The 23,082-nt window shown below is 39.1% G+C and overlaps 1 protein-coding gene and 1 long non-coding RNA gene across 10 annotated transcripts in view; both read left to right on the top strand.

The window, feature by feature from the left end:
* The window catches only part of trim37 (tripartite motif containing 37), a 317,829-nt gene that overhangs the window by 34,888 nt on the left and 259,859 nt on the right, over positions 1 to 23,082 (top strand). Inside the window, exon 3 of one of the 9 annotated variants that reach the window (XM_087140613.1) lies at positions 11,710 to 11,824. The exons of the other annotated variants lie outside the window; for them this stretch is intronic. Within the exon in view, the coding sequence (XP_086996739.1) occupies positions 11,742 to 11,824 (83 nt within the window). The 5' untranslated portion in view covers positions 11,710 to 11,741. The remainder of the gene's footprint in view (positions 1 to 11,709; positions 11,825 to 23,082) is intronic. 9 annotated transcript variants of the gene reach the window in all.
* LOC147798007 (uncharacterized) lies at positions 4,052 to 11,703 on the top strand. The gene is made up of 3 exons (XR_015426290.1): positions 4,052 to 6,407; positions 7,302 to 7,465; positions 7,719 to 11,703. It is a non-coding gene; the product is annotated as an uncharacterized LOC147798007 (long non-coding RNA).

Below are 23,082 nucleotides of genomic sequence, written 5' to 3'. Positions count from 1 at the left end.
ATGTATGAATCCGATGCTTCAGATAGGCAGACGAGTGTTTCACTGAAGTGGCTTATTTAGGTGGTATTTTACCTTTACTCACGGTGGGCCAACTCGGTTGTCTTACATGTACCTGAGCAATGACCCAGAAGAGTTGGGGACTTTTAGAAATCAATGAGCAGTGTTGTAGTCGAGTACTTTTTTCCGAGTACCAAGTACTGCCGAGTACTTTGACTGCAGAGTACAAAGATAGGTCGAGTACATTGCCAGCCAAGTACAAGTACTGGTTTCCGAGTGCAAGTACTTGCACTTCCAAGTACGAGTACAAGTATTTCTAACTCCGAGTACGAGTACTAGGCTTCTAATTCCAAGTACAAATCCGAGTACTTGCAATTCCTAGCACTGTTACACGTATGTACTTGAACTTTGAAGTTGCCAGAAATTTTGTGTTAAAATGCATTCAAATTAGTATGAACAGATTATTAAAAATCTGCAACTTTATTTTATTACATATATTGTCTGCAATAGCTTACCCAAAGCAGTGTGTTTACGTCAGCCAGCAGTGCTTGACAAACACATGTATCAGAATGCCAAAATAAGCATGCATAATAAGCATTCTCATCACATCACATGGCTTTGAAAAGATCTTTTATTTCAACAATCCTGAGGTGGCAGCAACAGCAAGATAATTCAATGAGATGTTTGAAAAATGCAGCGGATAACAACGGGTCATTTTTAAGATTTGTAGTTTTCAGAACTCACTAAAAACTTTAATTATAAATTTACTCTTTGGAATTTCCTTCATTTAATTTCACTTTCTAGGACATACATGTATTATCACTCTCTGATGACCAATGTAACATTTCAAGAGAAAGAGTGGGGAGATATTTCACTGAATTCATACCCCCCAGAAAAAAATTCACATGAACAAAATCCTTGATAAAAATCAATCTCAAACAAAGAATTGACTAAATATGCACAAATTCGATATCAGAAACTCCTGCAAAAAAATGAGCACAAACACTGCTTTGAGTATCATTAACTTAAGTCATGTAAGTCATGCTGTTCCTGACAAACATTGCCAAGTTGTGGAGGGGCTATTAGACGTTAATAAAAGTGAAATCTTTTAAAAAAGAATAATAGTTTCTACTTTCCTCATCTTCATCATTAACTACTTCTTAAATTTTGACAGGCGTAAAATAACGGTCGTGCTATTTAGCGTCAACACATACAACTAGCGTCAACAAAGATTCAACAACTTGAAAATACCCTCTAAGAATTCAAAAGTAGTTTTATCTTAATTTAGGAAGTCTAAAAGAAGCAGCGAATTCGCTTCCAGATTCACGCAGAAAAACAAAACTTTTTCGCAATGTATGGAGGCCACCATCTTTCTTTTTGCGACCGTCCACGCGAAAACAAGATGGCGGTCGGTCTTGCTGGGCAAGCAGGCCCGGATTTGTCGCTCAAATTTCCACCTTCAAATATCATTTTCGATAATTTAATACGTTGAATAAGAAATGCAGGAGCCTTCCTAATATTGTAAATACAGCCTAAAATATTCGTACAAAAATGCTTACGAGTTGCGCAAAATGAACAGGCTTTGCTGTAGAGTTTGACTCCATTTTGCACAAATTCTCGATATTCTTTGAACCCAAACTGTACAACAGTCGATGCAGATGACATAGCTACAAGAACAAGTGATCTGGCTAGCAATGTCATTGTCGTTACATGTGCATTGCAGCAGTTGACACAACATGCACGGCGCGGCGAAGTCTATTTTCCAGACTCAATTATTCACATGCCTGTGATTTTCTGTATGCTGGGTTCGTCGTTAGAATTTTTGGGCTCAGGAACCAGACCTTTAAAGCGTCTTATTCTTCGGATGTTTACCTCTGCAATAGCTTCTGATTTAGTGTAGTCTTTAATCGCAGCGATGAGGTCTTTTCGTAGTACACTACCCTTTGCACCCGTGGCTGTAAAGGGGATGTCGTTGTCTTGGGCTACTTTTAAAAGCTAATGATACCACTATCTTGTGAGATATTTAAATTGTTGTTGGCTCACTTGAATCGCTCATATTAATTCAGGTTTGGTGTGTTGTTTGCGTTCAGCTGGCGAAGGAGGTTTGACAAAGTTCGATAAAAACAATTTTTTAAAATCGATTAAAGCACAATAAGACAGGTCGACATTGCGGTTTTGTTGGAGTATAGGAATTATAATTTAATTTCAATTTCTATTGAAGCCTCTTCCGATTTTGGGAGAAAGGGGTTTTTTATTTTCCTGGAGAGTTGGGGAAAACCTGGCCCCTTTTGTGCGATGTCATCACCTGGCGATCTTTTCCCCGGGGTTGGGAGAAATCCTGGGGGATGAGAAGAGCCCTGGGGAGATGGGAATTGGTCTGAAGGGTAGGGGAAAATCCCGGCGGAGTTGGGACAAATCCTGGGGTTGAGAATAGCCCCGGGGAATTGGGAATTGGTCTGAAGGGTGGGAATTGGACCGGTTGAGGGAGGGTTGGGTAGGTATAGGAGGGTAAAGCTGGTCCAGAATTCTCCTCCGTCTACTACTGGACCAGCGCGTGCACAACTAGATTTTGTGAGTGAGGTGGCCTTCAAACTTGTCTTTCGTTTGGTCAAGCTGTTGTACGTATACATTGCGAAAGCATTTTCAAGATTCCTAGTAGTTGTTCCAAAATCTCAGATAACAAAATGCCGTTATCCGTAAATTGCCCCTTTGGCCATGTGCATGTACATATACGTGCACATGTGTGTACGTACATGTACATGTTTATACATGTCTGACCACGAACCAAACCAAACCAAACATTGGCACTCAAAGCATTGATAAATTTCCACCTCCTCTTTGTTGAGAGGCAGAATCCTTGTGTCTGTTTTATTTTCAATCATACAATTTCCTGTCAACTTCAAATGATGAGGTCTGAATATTTTTAAAGCATAACTTAATGGGATACAGGTGTGCAAGTCAAAGAGAGTGACACTGACACAGCCTAATATATTTTGAAAACCCGGAACAGAGTTAAGGGAGGTGCTGATCTGATCAAGATTTCGCTCAATATCGGGGGTAGTTTATATGGTCAGTAATGTGCTGCAACTTTCCTGGCTTTCTGGCAGGGCTGAGTAGCTTGCACACATTTCCGAGAGAAAGAACAACTCCACTTGTCTGGTTGCAGTCTTCGGTGGGCAAATGAAATACAAAACATTGATTATTCCCCCCCCCAAAAAAATACTACAAAAAATAAAAAGGATTTTAAGACAGTGGTCCCCCTTATCGTTTTTACATAATTTGAGTATTTTTAACAAAATAGAAATCGGGTATTAATGAAAGCCACCCATGATTCCTCGTAATTATACAATACAGCATACAATAAGAAAAAGACCACTCCGCGAGACAGTAGAAAAGATGATTTAAAAATCGGTATCAATCCGATTTCAAGTAAGACAAGTATTTGCGATGCCATTGGGCACTCGGCAGTGTCGAAACACCAACGACACTTTCTTGCCAAACGTGTCCAAGGAAATGTGCGTAGATTTTTAAAAGATACATGTAATTTGAAATCTCTAAGCTTTTTTGAAATGTAGGCATGAGCTCACTATAGTGTACGCCACCTAGGCATGGCCGAATAGGGTTGGAAAACCTGACCCATCTAGCCTTTTACACGAACATACTGCATACTTATGTGCAAAGCCATGCACAGCCAATGGCGTCTCCAACCATGTTACACATTCATATAATGTGCACAAACATTTATGCAAAGCACAGTTTCCACTAAATTGTTGGCTATACCTACAAAATACTGATTTAATGAGAGTTGCAGTAACAACTACCTGCTGATAAATAATACACATAATACTTGGGCGTTTAGTATCCTTTGAAAGTTTCAGAAATTTGTAATCCATTTAGATATTTTTCCCAAATGTTTTGACGGAGTGCGCCTTTGGAGGTTTGATAAAAGTTGATCTACGTGATTTGGGTTTATGCTGCAAACTACTGTGTCTACTATACACGGAAAATTTGTGTGCTCAGTTATGTAAAAGGGGTACCAAGTCACTACCTGACATTCCTCTTTTGAGTCAACTATATTTTGACATAGTTGGATGTGTTTGAAGTTTTCAAAGACACTGCGTACTTTGCATAGTGCCTAATGCCAGTGCAAGTGATATGTCTTTGAAATCTGAAATTCTGAAAACAATACCGATAGTTACATTGTCACTTCTAATGTCTTACTGTGTGATCTTTTTTCCTATGATGTACACTGCATGGTAAATAATTTTTTTAATCATGGGTGGCTTTGATGACCCGATTCCCATTTTGTGAAAACTAGTCAAATTCAGAAATGTAAAACGATAAAGGGGACCAATATCATTGGGTGAGGAATAAACTCTTTTTATGCTTTAAGGTTTTTGGGGTTGGAATCAATGTGTTGTGTTTCATTTGTTCACCAGAGGCTGCAACAATACACCGTAACTTTCGGAATATAAACTGCAGTCTATACGTTGATTCTCTCGCTAAAAATGTCCCTGGGCAGCTGATACGGCAACATAATCATAAAATCTGTCACTAAACGCTGTGCTGTGCCTCAGCTCAGCCTAGCCCAGGCCGCCGCCGCAGCTGGGCCAGCCAACCAGGCATGCAAGCGACAAGCGTTCTGGGCGTGGGGACAAGGCAGCCATGTTTTTGTTGGTTGCCGTTTGCATTGGCTCAACTCACGTTCTCTTATTTCTGCCGCACATCGAATCTAAAGGCATGAATGGCCAGTCCGGGTGGTAAGTAGGTTTGAATAAAATACTTGTACATAACTTTTTTATGCCGTTTCTAATACCATAGCTTAGATTTATGCATTTGCCTTTTCAACTTGTGACTATGGAATGACTTAACATGTCCACTCTATTATAATGTCAAATTTTCTTAAATTCCAAGAGACTGGTATTGATAACATTCTCATTAATTTGTCTCTTGAAATGGGTAAACTCTTGTGGCTATATGCTCTTCTTCAGAAACCCTTTTCTTTAAAGAAATTACTGGCTTAAATTAACCAGTAAATTAAATTGGCTATTGGATAGCATAAGTTATTGGTTATTTAATTTTCTGTATTAATCCTCTGTATTTTGTCCAGGTGATCGCCATCCTGGCCACCACACGACAGTCGGTTTTTTATATCTTGTAACTATACCCTTTGTACACAGAATAAAACACAGTACATACGAGACAGAAAACTCAAAAAAACTTCACCCAGAGTTTTTATTAGTGGAGCAACCCAGTCACAATGACATCAAATGAGGAGCTAAATTGCATTTTATTTAAAACAAGTTATTTCCTGTAGCGCATGCCTGATTGGGTTGAAACCTTGGACCCAAATGTTTATGATGAAATAATTATCAGGTTTGTACTGTAGATTGGTTGTTCAAATTAACAAAGGAATGCAAAAAAAACCTCTATTCTGTTGGCAAACAGACAGATGAGCTCTAGTTTTTTGGCTTTTTCACATTTTGTGAAAAAGGCATTGTTTTTGTTCTTTTTATTTTTTTTGCTTTTAATTTTGCCGCGAAGCATGGCGTCATGATGACGTCATCGTTCGATTTTTTAATTGAATTTTGAGTATCACTTTTTCCCCATTGATTTTTTACACGCTTTTCAATATCCAAAATGGTGTAGATTTTGACTGCTTCAGAAAATGAAACATGGTACAAGCGACGACCATAGCATACATTAATGTAGAAGCATGATGTTACTTCTGCATCATAATTAGATTTATTATTTAATTTTGAAGATTTTAATTTCTTCCATTGACTTTGTACTCATTGAGAAACCCAATGACTTTACGTACAGTTTTGCTGTAGGCAATAATACGCCTGTCTGTTGTGCGATCAGCTGACTTGTGCGGCCGGTCGATGTTGGCGTTGTCACACAGTCTTATTGCGTGATTTCGAGATAATTTAGCTAGTATGTTGTGAAAAAAATCGTGTGAAATATCAAGGAAAATGAACTCATTGATTTCATGTCATCAGGCCTCAACCAATTTTAAATGAGTATCAGTGAACCCAAATCGTCCGTTCATGGCATCAACCCTGTTTCCGCGGGCTTGCGTCAAAGCACAGATTTGATCAGGACGATTTTTTTGATGTGCATATGTGTTTTCTCGGGACCTCTCTGGGGACCTCCCGGACTTGATATTGCACCAATGTAGTGCTTTTATGGACTTTGCTTCATTGGAGGATTCCAAGGTAATCCCACAAAAGCTGAAATGAAACCACATTCATGCACCAAAGCAAGAAATTGCAGGAGTTGACACCGAATGATTACAATGATGAGCATAAGTGGACCATGGAAAAAGGAACATAGCCCAACAAGCAGATACTGAGCTATTGCAGCGGGTTGCTGGGTTTGGAAGCTGGATGGATGAAGTGCTGGAACTGGTAGGTAGGCCTAGAAGTATAACAAAACATTCTCAATTATCTGCACTCAGTTTTTGTCTGCACTTTCTGTGCTATGTAGCTCTATGCTTAGGGGAGAGAAAAAATTAGCTCTGAATTTGCACATATCCCAAGAAACTTGAACTCTACAAATGGCCCTTTTAACCTTTTGATACGGTCACCTTTGTCCAAATGATGCAAAAAACGCAATCAACAGTGATAAAAGTCCTAAGTGTTCAACACAACTCAGAGATTAACTTGCTCATATTCATTCACTCCCTCCTGTGTACATTATGAAATGTTTTTTTAGTATGTTGCATTTTATTCAAAGGCAAATCAAATCAGGATGGAACACAATTAATACACGTACATGTAGGCCCTATGTAGATTTGCAAGTTTTATGATTGGGCTGAACATAGGTATTGAACTGACTAAAGTCCCTCACGGTGCATAGTGTATTTCATAATTCTGCCCCCTTCCGCGGAATTGTTAATGAAAGATCTAGCAGTCGAAGCAGACCGCAACTGGAAGTTAGATTTACTTGTATGTATACATGTGACTGCCATAATTTATTGAAAGACAACTGCAAAAATTGTTCAAACTGGTGCGTGAGAGTAATGCAACGTTTTCAGCATGCATAAATTGGTCCCCATATTATTTGAAGGATCTGGAAATCTTCAGAATATACATGTAAAAGAAGTGGTGGTCATATGCCCTAAAACATGAAGCCAGTTTTTTCTTTGATATTTTCAAAACACTCAGTGTGCACATTTCATTGTTATTTCCTTAAAAGACAAAACCATATTATTACTGGTTCGCTGTGTTTGATTAATTATATGTTGAGGTTAGCTGATTGTCCAGAATAGTTCTGTTTCCTTATGTGTTTTGTGTGTATAGGTGTCCTTCGTGGTGCTGCTGAGGTGAAAAGAATAAATCTATTGTCTACGATGTTAGTTTCAAGGATTGGAGTGCAACATAAGTGCAGTTACATGTACATATCAGAAGCACTGCTACCCGAGATGAAAGAAGCTGTTGGACAACCAAGTTAGGAAAATAACAAGGTAATTAGCAGTGAGAAGGCCTGCTGTTGGATATTGACACTCAAGAGATGGCTGGTTTTGATCAATGCAGTCATGAAGCAAAGAGAGGAGGGGGACTCGTGCACTCATTGATCAACATCCATATGTGTCCAGTCCCCCACTGTAACATTCCTACTGATGTAGCCAAGTGATATCAAAAGTACCGAAAGTTCTTACACCTTTTCTATGCATCAACCTATGAGCTGACACACATTGAATTATTCTCCTGTTGTAGATGACAGAGAAGAATGTTCACCAGCACATACATGAAGGAATGTTGGTGTGGTGTGGTGTGGAGTATAATTCGTACCAAGACTGTTCTATAGAAAGACTTCTTCAAAATACCATGTTTATCTGAAACTGTAAGAAATAGCTCAATATTATGCAGACTCCATAAAGACTAATGAAAGCCATGTTTGATTCAATATTTCGTTCTTTATTCAGAACATCTTCAGGAATGAGATAAGCCATGCAGTTGTATAGTGAATGGAATCAAGCATTTGCATATTGGAAATACTTATTCAGTAAATCATTCATTTACCATTATTGTTTTATATGAAATTTTCCCTTCCATTCTATTGCAAATATACCCAAGAGTCAGATTATCAAATAATATTTCCTAATTTTTTCCAGTTTAGACACAAATCATGTGACATGAAATTAAAGCAGCAGTTTTTCTGCACACATGTTTCTAGCCCGTTCACTGTGTATACGTTTTGGAGCCATAATTTTGGTCAGTTTGCAATGTTTGATCGTTCCCAAAGTGATAGCCAACAAAGACCCTGATGCAAGATTTATTGCAAAGGGATGACGTCATGATGACATCATCACCTTATTTTATATTCATTTTTGAATATTTTATTTTTCCCTGTAGGTTTTGTACATGTTTTTCTACTTAATACGAGTGAACGAGTAGTCTTTTACTTCAGCTCAGGATTACTATAAGAACGAAAGAGAAGTCGGGTACTTTACATCTGTTATTTAATTTGAAATATGCCTAAGAGTCCGAACATGAAGTAATATTTCATAAAAATTGTTCAGTTTAAGCACAAAATCACGTGACATGAACTTAAAGGAGCAGTTTTTCTGTAAAGAGTGTACGGCCCATTGACTTTGTACACGTTTTTGAGCAACAATTTTGGTAACTTCAAGATGTTTGATCTTTGCCAAAATGCATCCAACAAAGATTCTGATACAAGATTTATTGCAAAGGGGCAACATCATGATTACGTCATCACCTTATTTTATATTGATTTTTGAATATTTTATTTTTCCCTTATGTTTTGTACACGGTTACGAGCCACAAGTTTGGTAAATTTGCAATATGTGATCGTTGACAAATTGATAGCCAACAAAGACCCTGATGCAAGATTTATTGAAAATGAATGACGTCATGATGACGTCATAACCTTAATTTCACTGATCTTTCAATATTTCACTTTCCCCATAGATTTTGTACACGTTGTTTGACTTGGTATGAACTTCAAAGCCTTTTATCTCCTGAAGGACGTGTCCTATCTCGTTGAAATTTTGCAGATAACTAAAAAGCAATGTGTTACAGACGAATGTTGATCTGCTGTGCTGATAACGTCATCAGGCTATAAGTAACGTGAAGTTAAATGTGCGCTGTTTAGGGAACTATATTTCCTGAAGTACAAATATAAATCTTGCAGATAACTTGAAAATGGCGTGCTTTAGAGGAATATTCGCCATATGTGATGATGACATCATCAGGAGACAACTCGCGTGACATTAAATATGCTCTCAATGAATTTATTAATGATTTATTTTCAAATTGACTTTCTACACAGATATATAGCCAGTATAGCCAATATTTTGGCAACTCAGCTTTATTCTTTGAAACTGTAATATTATCATATCAAATTTTTTTTTAAACGTTCTTCTTTTATAGTACGATTTGAATAAAACAGCCTTGGTTTGTTCACAAACACCACCTCTAGTTTTTGGCTTTTTCGCAATTTTGCGAAAAAGGCATTCTTTTTGTTCTTTTTTTTTTAGCTGGTTCGGCAGTTCAGCCGAACCAGCTATTGTAATCATTCTGTTTTTTTTTTCTTTCCTTTTTTTTTTTTTTCTTCCTCTTCAGCCAAGTTCTTTTACCCCTACACTTCGGCACCTAGGAAAATCAGAACAATATCAAACTTGGAGGATAGTTGTGTGATCATCCAAAGATTGTCCCAGAAGAAATTCAGAATGATTACGTCATCAATGTATTTATTATTGATTTTTGAATAATTAATTTTTCCCCATGGACTTTGCACACAGATTATTTTCCCCATACACTTTGCACACAACTTTCAATGCTCAATTTTGAACACTTAACGTAGTTCAATCTTCATTTAAGTTACATCGTGGGTTGGCCCGAATAAAGACGTCATACTGAAGCAGTGACGTTATGATGACATCATCAAATGATTTATTATTGATTTTTGAACATTTAATTTTTGGCCATTTACTTTGTACATAGATTCAAGGGGCAATTTCGGTGACTTAGCAAACTTCAATCTTCATCAAAATTACAAGAAGCAACTACTTCAATAAAAAGATGATTGCTTTGTGATGACATCATGATAACATCATCGGGTGTCAAATTACAAGCATTTTAAAATTAAAAAATGGAATTATTTAAAAATCAATGAAAAATCGTTTATCAGAGATATAAATTTGGTTCCTTTGCCAAATGTAAAGGTTTATTAGGTCTTTTTTCATGACACAACGCGTGACCTCTGTGACCTCTATTCCTGTCAAACTGGAAGTAGCTTCTTGCTTTAAAAAAGTAAGGGCTAAGAACTGGATTCTTTTGCCAGATGTCAAGGTTGAGGAAAATCTTTCCTTGTGACACATTGTGTGACCTCTATGACCCCTACTTCCGGTCGAACCACAAGTAGCTCTTTAATTATTTCAAAAAGGTTAGGGCTAGGAACTTGCTTCTTTTGCTAATGCTTCTTTTTGTCAATATCAGGGAAGGTTTTTCTTCAAGAGACATTGTGTGACCTTTGTAAACTCTACTTCCGATCAAAGTGCAAGTAGCTTACCATTTAAAAATGATTTGGGCTAGTAACATGACTCTTTCACCAAATGTCAAAGTTTAGGAGGGTCTTTCTTTGTGACACATGTTATTTAAACCAATTTAGTTCCTAAACCGTGTGTTCGATTGGGTAAAATTTGTAGGTATGTACCAAGAGAAGTGTTATAAATGAAATTCAACATAATCTGAAGAAGGCAAATTGTAAATATAGGTTCTATGTCTGTTTCCAACAGAACATAGGGCTTTTTCGCACATTATGTAGATATCAACAAAATGAAGAAAGTCCAAGATTTCAAACTGTGATGACATCATGGGCACATCATATCAGTTTTCATCTGTAACACTTCCCTCCGTAGACACATGCAAGCTTTTAGCCCAATCAGACATATATATAGTTTCAGAGATATACTGGTTTCAAGAATGCCCCTATAATGTCATGTAACTGGTCACGTGATAATGTCATTGGCACATCATATCAGTTTTCATCTATAACACTTCCCTCTGTAGACACCTGCAAGGTTTCAGCCCGATCGGACACGTGCTTTAGGAGATATAGTGGTTTAAAAAGTGCCCCTTTAATATCACATGACTGGTCACGTGATGACATCATGGCGTCATTACTTAAAAAATTGTACTGATATTTCTGCTGGGTGTAAGTTTGATGATGATTGAAGATCGCTAAGTAACCAAAATTGTGCCTCAAAAACATGTACAAATTTATGCGCCGAAAAAAGAAATTGAAAAATCTATAATAAATCAGTTGATTACATCATCTTGACATCATGTTTCGCGGCACATCTTTGCTATAAGGTCTTTGCCTGAGCCAACTTTGATTAAGATGTAAGCTTACAAAGGGACTAAAGTGGCATGCAGAAAAACTGTGTACAAAACAAAGGGGATTTGGGGAAAACAATAGAGCTAAGAAGAAAACAAACCGGAACAAAAAGAAAGGCTTTTTTGCAAAAGCCGAAAAAGCCAATTAAATCATCATCCAGAAAATTTGATGTACACTCTATTATGAGTCGTACCTTCTTAAGTACGTCTCATTGAATTTAACGTGAACTTCACTTTACAACAATTCCAACTCGAACCAGCTTAGTGGTTGTACGTAACCTCTAGTTTTTCCTTTTTCTTCTTCTGCTCAAAAGCCTGTTTATTTTGTACACGTTTTTTCTACCAGTCACTTCAACACGTGTGTGAAGTTTGGGGCTGATGACGTCATCAGACGGGAAGACAGGAAGTTACAATAAAAACTTCTTTTATTCTTCAAAATTTGGTAAAAAATCAACCATAAGGTAAATAAGCGTGAATTGTGCACGAGATGACAGCTAAAACATTTGAGTCAGCTGCATGAAGTGCATAACTAGTGTACTTTTTTACGCACGTGAAGCACCGCTGACAAAAACCCCCTAAAATATAAATTGACAACTCGAAAATCCATTAGCATGCTGTGCATATGCTACTGTGTGTGTGGACGCCCATTATCTGCCTGCAACTTAGACGGCGCACAGTGTGGAGGGCATATACTCAGGACTTGGCAAAATGCCGACCACGTGCTGCCGATAGCAGATTGCATTGTATGGAACGCCAAAAGGGACAAATGTTTAAGATATCTAATCTGTGCCTTTTCCGTGATAATTGCAATGTTTTGTATTGTATATTGTACTGTACATGTCTTATTGGATTGAAACCTTGCAGGCAGTTAGGAAGGTTTACAAACGGAAAATGACCTCAGGTGATGACAATACCATCAGCAGACGGGTCACGTGACATTAAATGGTGCCTCATTTAAAGTATATCTCCTGAAGTGTATATTCAATTTGGTTCAAATCTTGCAGATATCTTGAAAAGGGAGGGCTTTAGAGGTATATTGACCTATAATGACGTCATCAGCAGACAAGTCACGTGACAAAAGGGGTGCACTCTTTAAAGTCCTGTATCTCCCGAAGTAGATGTCCGATTGGATCAAATCTTGCAGATGTCTTGAAAAGGGACTGCTTTAGAGGAATATTGACATAGTGTGATGATTACGTCATGAAGACATCATCCAGCAACATTCTGTTTGCAGCAAGTGCCAGGATAAAATGTGGTCTGGAATTCGTCTCGTGTAGGTCAAATAATGTGACCCTTCCTTCCGGTTGAAACCGGAAGTGGTCTTATTGTACAAAAGTGGTAAAAGCCATTAAGTTTTTTCAACTGAATTAGTCTGTCGATGTTATTGCTGGGATGAAACCCTGCTTATATCTTGGAGAGGAAGGGCTTTAGGCAAATATTGAGCTTATTTAGTGATGATGTCATCAACAATTGCTTTTTGTCATAACGGACTTTATCGACATTATCGAAATGTCAAATGTTATTAATTTTGCAGGAATTCTACTTTTTGGTTGATTAAAAAAGGGGCGTGACACCTGACGATCTGCGTGGGGACGCATTAAGTCCTGAACCCCAAACAGGACGGATGATGAAGTCAGTGACCACACCAGACCCTTAACTTGCAGATGTTCTAGAGGAATATTGACCTTATGTGGTGATGACGTCATCAGGAGACAAGTCAAGTGACACTAAATGTGTACTCTTTAAAGCCATATATGTCCTGAAGTAGATGTCCGATCGGGTTCATATCTTGCAGATATATTGAAAAGGGAGTGCTTTAGTAGTAGGTGAAGGACAGTACCACCCAAGACTTTCCCGGGGCTTCTGGACCAAAAGGGAATTCCCCCAGACCTTGTGACTCCCCAAACCAGAACTCGTGACTTCCCAGACCAAAACGGACTTTCCCAGAACTCGTGACTTCCCCAACCAGACCTCTTGACCCAAAGGGAATTCCCCAGGGCTTCCCCGGTCTGGGTTGAAACTGTGTCTCACTGGAAGATCTGAGAAGAAATGAGTTAAATTTGTAACTGGCTTATAGTAAACATTATTTATCAAATAGACATGACATACAAAAGAACTGGAGCTTTAAAAAAAGTGAGATAAATTGTAAAACCCTATATATAAAAAGAGACATGAATAAAGAAACCAGACCACAACACCGTCCTATATTATCAGACTTTCGCAATTGAAAAAGTCATTTTTATCTGACTTTGTGAAACGATACATTACATTACCGCCACCCTGTTAAAAAATTAACATAAAACTCGAACTTGTACAAGCAATTCAAGTTAGCTAACGGCAATTTAAAAATCTCACAAGATAGTCATATTGTCAACTCTTACAGATAGCACAAGACAATGACATCACATTCACGGCCATAGGCACAAACAGGAACATACTACACAAAGATCTGATTGCCGCGATTAAAACACATTAAACGGGAAGCAATCGAAGAGGTAAACATTCGAAGAATCAGGCGCTAACTACAGGAATTGGGAACTGGTGCCTACTTTTTTTGCTGATGACTAAATACACTCCTTCAATTTTTACAAAAAGTCTATCGAAGACAAGGCGTTGGCCGAGGTAAAAGAGTTAAACTCTTACAAGTTACAAAAGGCAATCAAAGTTCAGTTCAAAATGGAGAAGCCCGGAGTTGAAACTAAACTAGGTGTTTTCAAATTTACAAGTAAGAACAATGCCTTGATATCTAAACCTGAAGTTAAGTGTGCTTTGACTGAACAAATCGCAAAACATCTAGAGGACATGGAGACACATGAACAGAGGGGCTTGGGCTGGGTGCTTGATAAAGTAGTCGCGTTTTACATCAACATGGTAAAATATAATCCGGTTGGAGGGACTCGTATTCCACTTCCAAAATATTTAGCGGTTAAAACTGCGATCATCAAAGTTCAAAACAAAAATGACTCTGAGTGCATTCGCTGGGCGTTGAGAGCCGCTTTAAAATTATATTCAGGCAACGTCTGACATCAACTAGAAACCAACCCAAATCATAAGATACAAGAGGATAGAACTTCAACTTACACTGCAGACAACGGCTTAAATTTCGCAAAAGTGGACTTTCCCACTCCCTTGTCGCAGATTCCACGAATCGAATCACAAAACAATTTAGCCATCAACATATTTGGCTATACTGAGAAATACGGCGTTTATGTACTTTATAAAACTAAACGCTCAGACGAGCCTGTCAATTTACTTTATTTTACCAAAGGTGAAACAAGTCATTACTGCTGGATTAAGAACTTCTCTCGATTGTTTAGTTCCATTAACAATCAAGACGGGAAAAAGTATTGGTGCTTCAATTGTCTGTCTCACTTTCAAACGGAAAAGAGACTAGACAAACACAAAGAAGACTGCTAAGGAATGGACACAGCGCCTTGTAAAGCAGAGTTACCCATAAAAGGCCAAAACATTCTCAAGTTTGAAAATTACAAAACAAGCAAGACGCCCCATTTGTCATCTACGCAGATTTCGAGTCTGTTTTAGAGCGTCTTCCACCTACACAGGCAAACATGGTCAAGACACAAATTCACAAACCCTGCGGCTACTCTTACACAGTTGTTAGATGTGATGGCATATGTACCGGTCGCAAAACCTACAGAGGTCAAGACGCAGCTGTTCATTTTGTAGAATGGTTGCCAAGATCAATAAAACATTTGCCGATCCAAGCCCCTTGTTTGGTCGCCCAAGCTACAGAAACTCTATGACAAATGCAACAGATGCTGGATCTGTGAAAGGCTCATTTGCCCAACCAAAGAATCTCATTGCCAGTGCCCAATTCCAGACGAACCAAAAGCTAAAGGCAAAAAGACAGCCTTTAGGTCCCTCAATGAAAAAGGTTTCAGAGAGTACATATGCATGACTTGTGAGAAACCCATTAACAAGTTTAGAAAAGTCTGAGAACATTGTCACGTAACGGGCAAGTACAGGGGCCCAGCACACGCCAACTGCAATCTCAAGTTACGGGTCGTGCCAAATCAAACACCTATTTCTGGTAGTGTTACACAATTTAGAGAAGTACGACGCCCACCTAATTATGCAAGGTGCTTAGGCGTTCAAAGGAACCAAAGTTAAAGTCATTGCTAAAAACACCAAGAATTATTTTCGTTTCGAATCGTTTTCTTTTAACCAGCGTAGGTTCCTAGACTTGTTTCATTTCATGGCAGCTTCGCTAGATCGATAAGTCAAAGATTGTTCTGCAGAAGATTTTAACCTACTTTGAGAAAGGTTCCCAGATAACACGGGTCTACTTTTAGAAAAAGGAATGTACCCGTACGAATACATCGACTCCTTTGATAGATTTGAAGAAACTGAATTACCTCCAAAAGAGGCATTTTACAGCTCGTTGAAGCAGCAGTCTGTTAATCCTGAAGAATATACATGGGCCCAAAATGTGTGGAAAACTTTTAAATGTAAAAATCTCGGAGACTACCGCGGTTTATATGTAGAAACAGATGTATTGTTACTAGCAGGCATGTTTGAAAACTTTCATAAAGTCTGCAAAAAGACCTACAGTTTAGACCCAGCCAACTATTACTCATCGCCGGGGCTATCGTGGGATGTGCTTTTAAGAGATTCTGGCGTGGAACTCACACCCTGGACGGACATAGACAAGCATCTGTTCTTCGAAAGGGCTAAAAGAGGTGGCATTCCGAGCATAGGGGCAAAACCTTACGCAAAAGCAAACAATCCAGATTTAAAAGACTATGATCCCAACAAACTGAAGCCACACTTCATGTATCTAGACGCGAACAACTTGTACGGCTGGGTCATGAGTCAGCGTTTACAACAAGTTGAAAGCAGACTTTAGCTCAAACGTCTGTCTGTGGTACACAGACAGTTTATTAGTCGAAATTCAAACCGACAATTTAAGCGGTTACCGACGTAAAAAGCGTGACCTATTCGATTTGAGCAACTACCCGCACGATCATAGACTTTACGATCCGAAAATAAAAAAGTTATCAGCAAAATGAAAGACGAATTTGGTGGCCAAGTGATATCAGAAGCAGTCTGTATTAGGCCAAAAATGTACTCCATTTTAACAGAGCAACAAAATTTGAAAAAGGCGAAAGGGGTTACTAAAGTAGTAACCCAAAAACAGCTGTCAGAAGAGGCTTATAAAAGGTGTGTATTTGAACGGTTATAACACTTTTTTAAGCAGCAACTATTCAGATCGGACAAACATCTGTTATACACAGTCACGCAAAATAAACTGTGTCTATCACCCTTGGACATGAAGTATTAGGTGTTACAAAATGGAGTGGACACTTTAGCTTACAGGCATTATAAATCGATTAGAAAGGATTTTAAAGCAACTGACTTAGAACTCGTTAAACAAGCCTTATCCCTAAAAAGATGACAAAACTTACCTCATGCAAACTTCCACAACATCAAACCCAAAGAATTACGAGACTCGCTCATTTACAAATGGGTCTTTAATTCAGACTGCGAAGACAAGGAAGCAACACTAAATTTAGTTTTAGTGCAACTAAACTTGAATTTGTTAAACTTGACCGTCGACCATTACCTACCCCAACACCTTTACGTTTCACAGCGGGAGGCAACTCAGTGTCTTCGGGTATCACTTGAAGTTCTTTAACAAAACTCTTTTTCGGCCCGTCTGACAAATAATACAAAGTAGGCCCCGTTTGCCCCTGACCCATTTAAATTGGCTCGTGCGTTTCTCAATTTTGTAAACGTCCACGGACCAGACTGGATCTGTCGCCTTTTTGGCATTGTCACCTTCTTGTTCACCTGGGTAATAGAGATACCTCACTAAAACTTTTGGGGCAAGTTCCTTTTGGGGAAGTTCTTTTTGTTGTTTATCACTAACCCTTTCAGGTGCGCTCGGTGCTTGTTTCACTCTTTCCAACTTGTTAGCTTCTGCGGGTTCTTTCCCAATCAACGTAGTCTTCTCCTCATTGAGTGATTTTATGACTTGGGGCAGACGTTTCACCCATTCTACGTTGTGTTCACCTACGTTTAACATTTCATGTGCGTATTGATGGCCAAACAGCCTTTCGGCTAAAGTCCTATTGAACCGTTCAACGATCCCCTGCAATCTATGAATGCCGGGTTTGCCCACTTGAATTTCGAAATTGTGTTTGTTAAACAACTTTTTTAATTAGCCTTTAAATTCTGATCCCGAGTCCACCTTGATTAACCGGGGCCAAGTCAGAGGCAATCTTTTGTAGACCCATTTAATAGCTTCAGATACTTGTTCAGCCTTTTTACTCATCAATGGCTCGGCCTCTTCATATCTGGAACCCACGTCGACGATGGTCAAAGAGTATTTAAACGTTTTACGATTTACTCGATCCCAAGGTAAGTATAGCACGTCCAATTGGTGCACTTCATTTGGTCTTACAAACTCTCATCATTGTCGGTCTGGGTATGTAATTGGGGGCGGCTAAATAAATTTACAAAATGGCCCACTTTTTTAACCAGTTTCTAATAAGGGACTTGTCTGCCCCTGTCTTTTGATGCAAGTGGTCCACGCCGCTTCTGCTCTTCCAATAGCCTTGTGGGCTGTAAAACAGTTTGGAAAATTCTTTACCCTTTACTTTTAATATCCTTTGATTTATCCTTTACTTTATTCATTACTTGAAGCTTTCTTAAAATAAAGTTAACTGAACTTAAACCTAACTAAACTGAACTAAATCAGTACGCCAAAAAAACGACCAAGGCCGTCCCCCCTAAAATCCACACTAATTCTCTAACCTTTTGATCTTCCGAAGGCACGTAAAAATCGGACAATTTTGGCTCCGGAGGCAACGTCAACACCGTTTTACCCGTCAACTCCGAGTAAGCTCTGAAAGCCTCGCCCACTTCTGTAAATTCATGTTGACTCGCATGCTCTTGCCTCATGCGTTCATTTAAAAAGTCCTGCAAATGGACTCAATTTTGTTCCCAGTCTTGTTTCGCTTGCGCCAGTTGTTCTAAGGCTAAATTGTGATGCTTTCGTTCTTTGTCTACTTTATTTTTAGCCAAACTGCTAAACAAAAATTTTGAGCCATTGAAAGCCAACACGTTGACTATAGCCTCTCCTACCATCATTAATGTGCTTGCCATTTTTAAAATATAGGCTTTTTTAAAAACCTTTAATTTAAAAACGTTTTAAGTTAAAAAACCTTTATTTAAAAAACATGGATCTAGAAGACCAATTGGCAGAAATTCAAGCCAATCAAACAAACATCGAAGGTATGCTGGGTGACATGCGTGCCGATATAGACCACCAAGGAGACATGCTTTTAGAGATTTAAGGGGTACTAGCAGAAATGGAATATGAAACAATTCGTAAGAGAAACCAATTAATTAAATCCGGAATTGGAGACGTATGGTTTATATGCATGGCCGGGGTCTCCGAACTCGGAGAAAGGAAACAGGGCCCTGTAACAAAAGACCGTACTCTGAACAAAAGACCAGGCTGCTGGGCATTACTGACATTTTTCACTCTCAAAAGTGGTGATAATTCTGCCTTGTTTTGAAACCGTATACCAGGGTTTGGGGCATTGAGAGCGAGCGGATTACCACCGGGTACAAAAGCGCTCCACCACCGCAGCAATGAGCCACACTGCACCACTGCTCGCTAATCTGGCCCCTATTTAAAAGAGGTCAGCAGTGCACTGAACCAGGTTCGTTAACAAAAGACAGTTATACAACACCGCACAATCTGGGCTCTGTTTACAAGGCTGCAGGCTTGGCTGAAATACTCGGGCATCAATAAAGGTCACCTGTCAACTTAGAGTAGTGCCTAAAGATTACAGCTATAAACGTCCATTAAGTGAAATGATGAATTTTTGAAGGATTTTGAAAACGAAAAAAATGATAGTCATGCCGGCCCAGGATCATCAACATTGAAAAATGCCCCGGCATGAAGTGGTTAAGAAATGTCACAACAATACACTAAAAAACTGAACCCAAGCCACAGGCTCAAAGTTCCACACCCATTAAAGGCAAAAGACACAAAGCCACCATCACACACAATCCAAACACAATCGCAGCACGTCACACACTAAATGTCAAGTTTCCCGCATTGGGCGTAGATGACGTTGTAATGCCCGGTACCGCAAAACTGGCTTTCACGTTGGACCTACAGGTATATGGAGCATCGGACGACAATCGAACCGTGTATAACAACGTGGCGTGTAACCTAGTTTCCGCGTTAGATGTTAGCTTGCAAGGCAACAAGATCGTGAGCTACCGAGACGCGGACGTATTTCACAACTTTAAAGATAATTGCCTGCCGCTGTCACAGACTAAAAACATGGCTTACTTTGGCCTATAAAGGGAAAATGTGGCCAATTTGTGTCTGGGAGCAGCAAATGCTGCAGAAGGGGCAAACCACGGTAAAGATAAAGCCGTAGCAGATGCTTTTAAGAACAGGTACGTGATACCGTTGGACGTGCCACTTTTAAGCGGCCACGGCCCCTTTTACCCATCGGGTTTAAAAGAGCCTCTCACCTACCAAGTGACTTTTAACGAACACGGCAAAGTGGTTGAAAGTACAGACATGGCCGCGGAATACAGCATCTCGGACTTGACCTTGGAATACGAAGTTGTCACAAATAGAGATTTGGCACAGAGTTTAAGGCAGAAACATAGGGGCCCCATCTACTACTTATTCGACAGGATTCACTTGTGGAAGAAGCAGCCGGTCAATAAGTCAAACACGCTGTGGAATATCAGTATAGTTCAGACGATTAAAAGTTTGAAAGGGGTCTTAATCCTGTTCAAAGGTCCGAATGTAAAGAACCCGCAACGATTTTATAATCCGCACATTACGAAATTTATCGTAACGGTCGAAGGTAAGCCAAATCAACTATATTCGCTGGGATTACACAAATATCAACATTTTACAGAAATTTGCAAGTACTTTGGAGACTCAGACACAGAATCGAGTAGAGCCGTTGTGAAAGATCTAAACTTCACGGGCGTTGACATGACCAGTTACCTAAAGGACAAGTACGGCCTCTGGCTAGATTTCAGAAGTTCCGACAACAATTCTGCACACGGATTGGGTAGACCGCTTGGGGGAGGCGGAGACATTTCAATTCAAATGGAAAGAGCTGCAGAGATGGCTGGGGCTTTGATAACGTACGTGTTTCTAGTAATGAACCTGCAATTGACAGTGGAGGAAAGGAATTTTAAGAGCTTGGTTTACGAAGTCTAGTTAAAGTTTAAAGCCGGTTTAAAGTAAAATGAACGGGAACATGTATAAAAATCCTTAATCGTGGGTAAAACAGGTAGCGGTAAAACACAGTGGATTCTGGACCTTTTGGAAACTGAATATTGGTTCACATTTGAATCGATCGTGATAATTTGCCCCACGTTATTTAAGAACAAGACTTATTTAGAAAGGCTGTGGATATATACAGACGAAAATGTGTCTATGTGATTTAGATTGAGAGAAGTTAGGACTTGACGAGGCGACTGATCTTTATCAGAAAGCCTTTGATGGTGTAAACACGCTTTTTATCGTGGATGATTGCGCCTCGCAACAAGTGTCCCCATGGTCGGCAGAAGAGGCTGTGTATAGAGTATAAAGGGACAGGTATTTGTGGACACGAGAAACAAAGATATGGCTGCAAATTGTGCAACGATCCTATAGAGGTAACAATTCATGACTGGATTAAGAATTGCCGCCAAAACGACAAGAAGTATAACAGATTCGATCCTGACCATTTTGTAGACACAGACTTTTGCCGCAGGTTAATAGAAGATTACGAATTCTGCTTCTACAAAGATTGTAAAATAAAGCTCCAGTTCTCAGAGCGTAAATCAGACTTATGCACCATTGAGCGGTTAGACAATAAAATTGGCCACATTGAATCAAATTGTGTCATCTGTTGTTTGAGTTGCAACCACAAGAGGAAGTCTGATAAGCTAGTTGAAAGCAAACTTGAGCTAACTGATAAGCTAGTTGAAAACAAACTTGAACTAAATTGAACTAACTAATGAGCTAGCTTGAACTAGTTACTATTTGTTAAAGATTTGTTCAAATTTGCTGTAACTGGGCTGTCATAGTCCAGTTACAGCTTTCTTAAGTTCAGTTTTAAGTACAGAGCATCAATGTTACAATTCATTTAAGTAGTTATCAAGCTAGTTATTGCAGTTAACTTGACCTATTACACCTGCGAGTACCTACGTGTCAAGGAAATATTTAACAACTTAAAAACATACATATTAAAATGGACGATATTAAAAGCATCCTTGCCAATCCGCACAAACCACAGAACCTAAACCAAACGTCAAAAACCGACTCCGTTCAGTTGTAGCGTCAGGTGAGTCCAAGAAATACCTAGGCAAAGAGTATTCTGTCAAGGATATTGAAGCCCTTACCCCTGCAGAACAGGAAAAACTGTTTACCTTGTACGAAGTAAAATTCAGCAAAGAAATTGTGAAAACTCTGGGCGGCTCCATTTTTAGTGTATACGCCAGACTTTTAGGCATTGCTACATCGATAGAATTTCTAGGTTTCGAAAAGTATGTGAAGTTGGAAGATGATCTGACTAAAAATTTAAACAACGACCCCATCGTAAGTCAAACAATGGGCCATTTTTTTAAGCGAACTTTGTTACAAGTACAGCACGTACCAATCACCTTTGGTAGCAACCGTAACTACAACCAAACATTTGGCTATCAGCAAAAATCAGTCTAGTATAAAAGAACATGTCAACAGAAGAACAAGTATCACAGGCAGCGACTTCAACACCAGCCAACAATCCGGTGAAAAAGCAGGTGCAGACAGTCACCAAGAGTAAAACCCCAAGCGAATAGAACAGGGCAAAAAGCTGGCAGAACATAACAAAAAGATGAAGCAACAATTGGCTAAAATGAAAGCGGGTGAACATAAACCTGGGGCAAAGCCGGAAAGTAAGTTCTACTCTGACACCCTTTTCGCAGCAAATAGAAACCTGATTCTTGGTGGTTTAGTAGTTGGGGGAATTGCCTTTTATTTATTTTTGAAAAAGAAGCCTGCAGCATCCCTTTCACAACCGGTTCAAGCTAAAGCAACAGACCAAAAAGTCCTAGGCCAAGAAGTTCTGGACATGGAGTAAGTTTAAACCGGTAATTTTAAAAACCTATTTAATAAGAATGGGTAACGCAAATATCAACATAAACAGGATTGCCAATACGGTCTATCACAGTGCTGTAGTTCCGGCAATTTCAATGGGTTATGCCATGCTCGGTAAAAGGCTATTGAAAATTAAACCACCAGGTTTGGGTCGGTTGTCGGTAGAAGACATAGCAAAAATGACCGTGCTCGTCAGTGGTACATTAACTACCCAGGCTTGGCTAGTGGCACAAGGTGTCTTACCCGCCAGTTTACCCTCTAGTTAAAGTAAGTTTAAAAACCAGTTTATTTTAAAGTAAAGTAAAAGTACAAGTAAAATGGCAGGAGGATTTGACTTGGAAGAGATACCCCTTGACGAAATCGACAAAGAACAAGATCAAGTCGAAAAAGACTTAGGTTGGGATAATACCTGTGACACAACGCGAGAAGAAACGTCATTTGTAGAAGGCCAAAGACTAGCCTTGTCAGATCTTAGCATTAACTGAAGATAAAATAAATGAATTTTATGACGCAATTGAAAAAGAAACTGTGTATGAACCAACGGTTAGGGATCCAAACATCTTTGAACTCCATAGTAAAGACCAG

This window comes from Acanthaster planci, linkage group LG09, assembly GCF_054643075.1.
Source record: "Acanthaster planci isolate LZ-2023a linkage group LG09, COTS_SCS, whole genome shotgun sequence".
NCBI lineage: Eukaryota > Metazoa > Echinodermata > Asteroidea > Valvatida > Acanthasteridae > Acanthaster > Acanthaster planci.
This window is presented reverse-complemented; position numbering and strand designations above follow the sequence as displayed.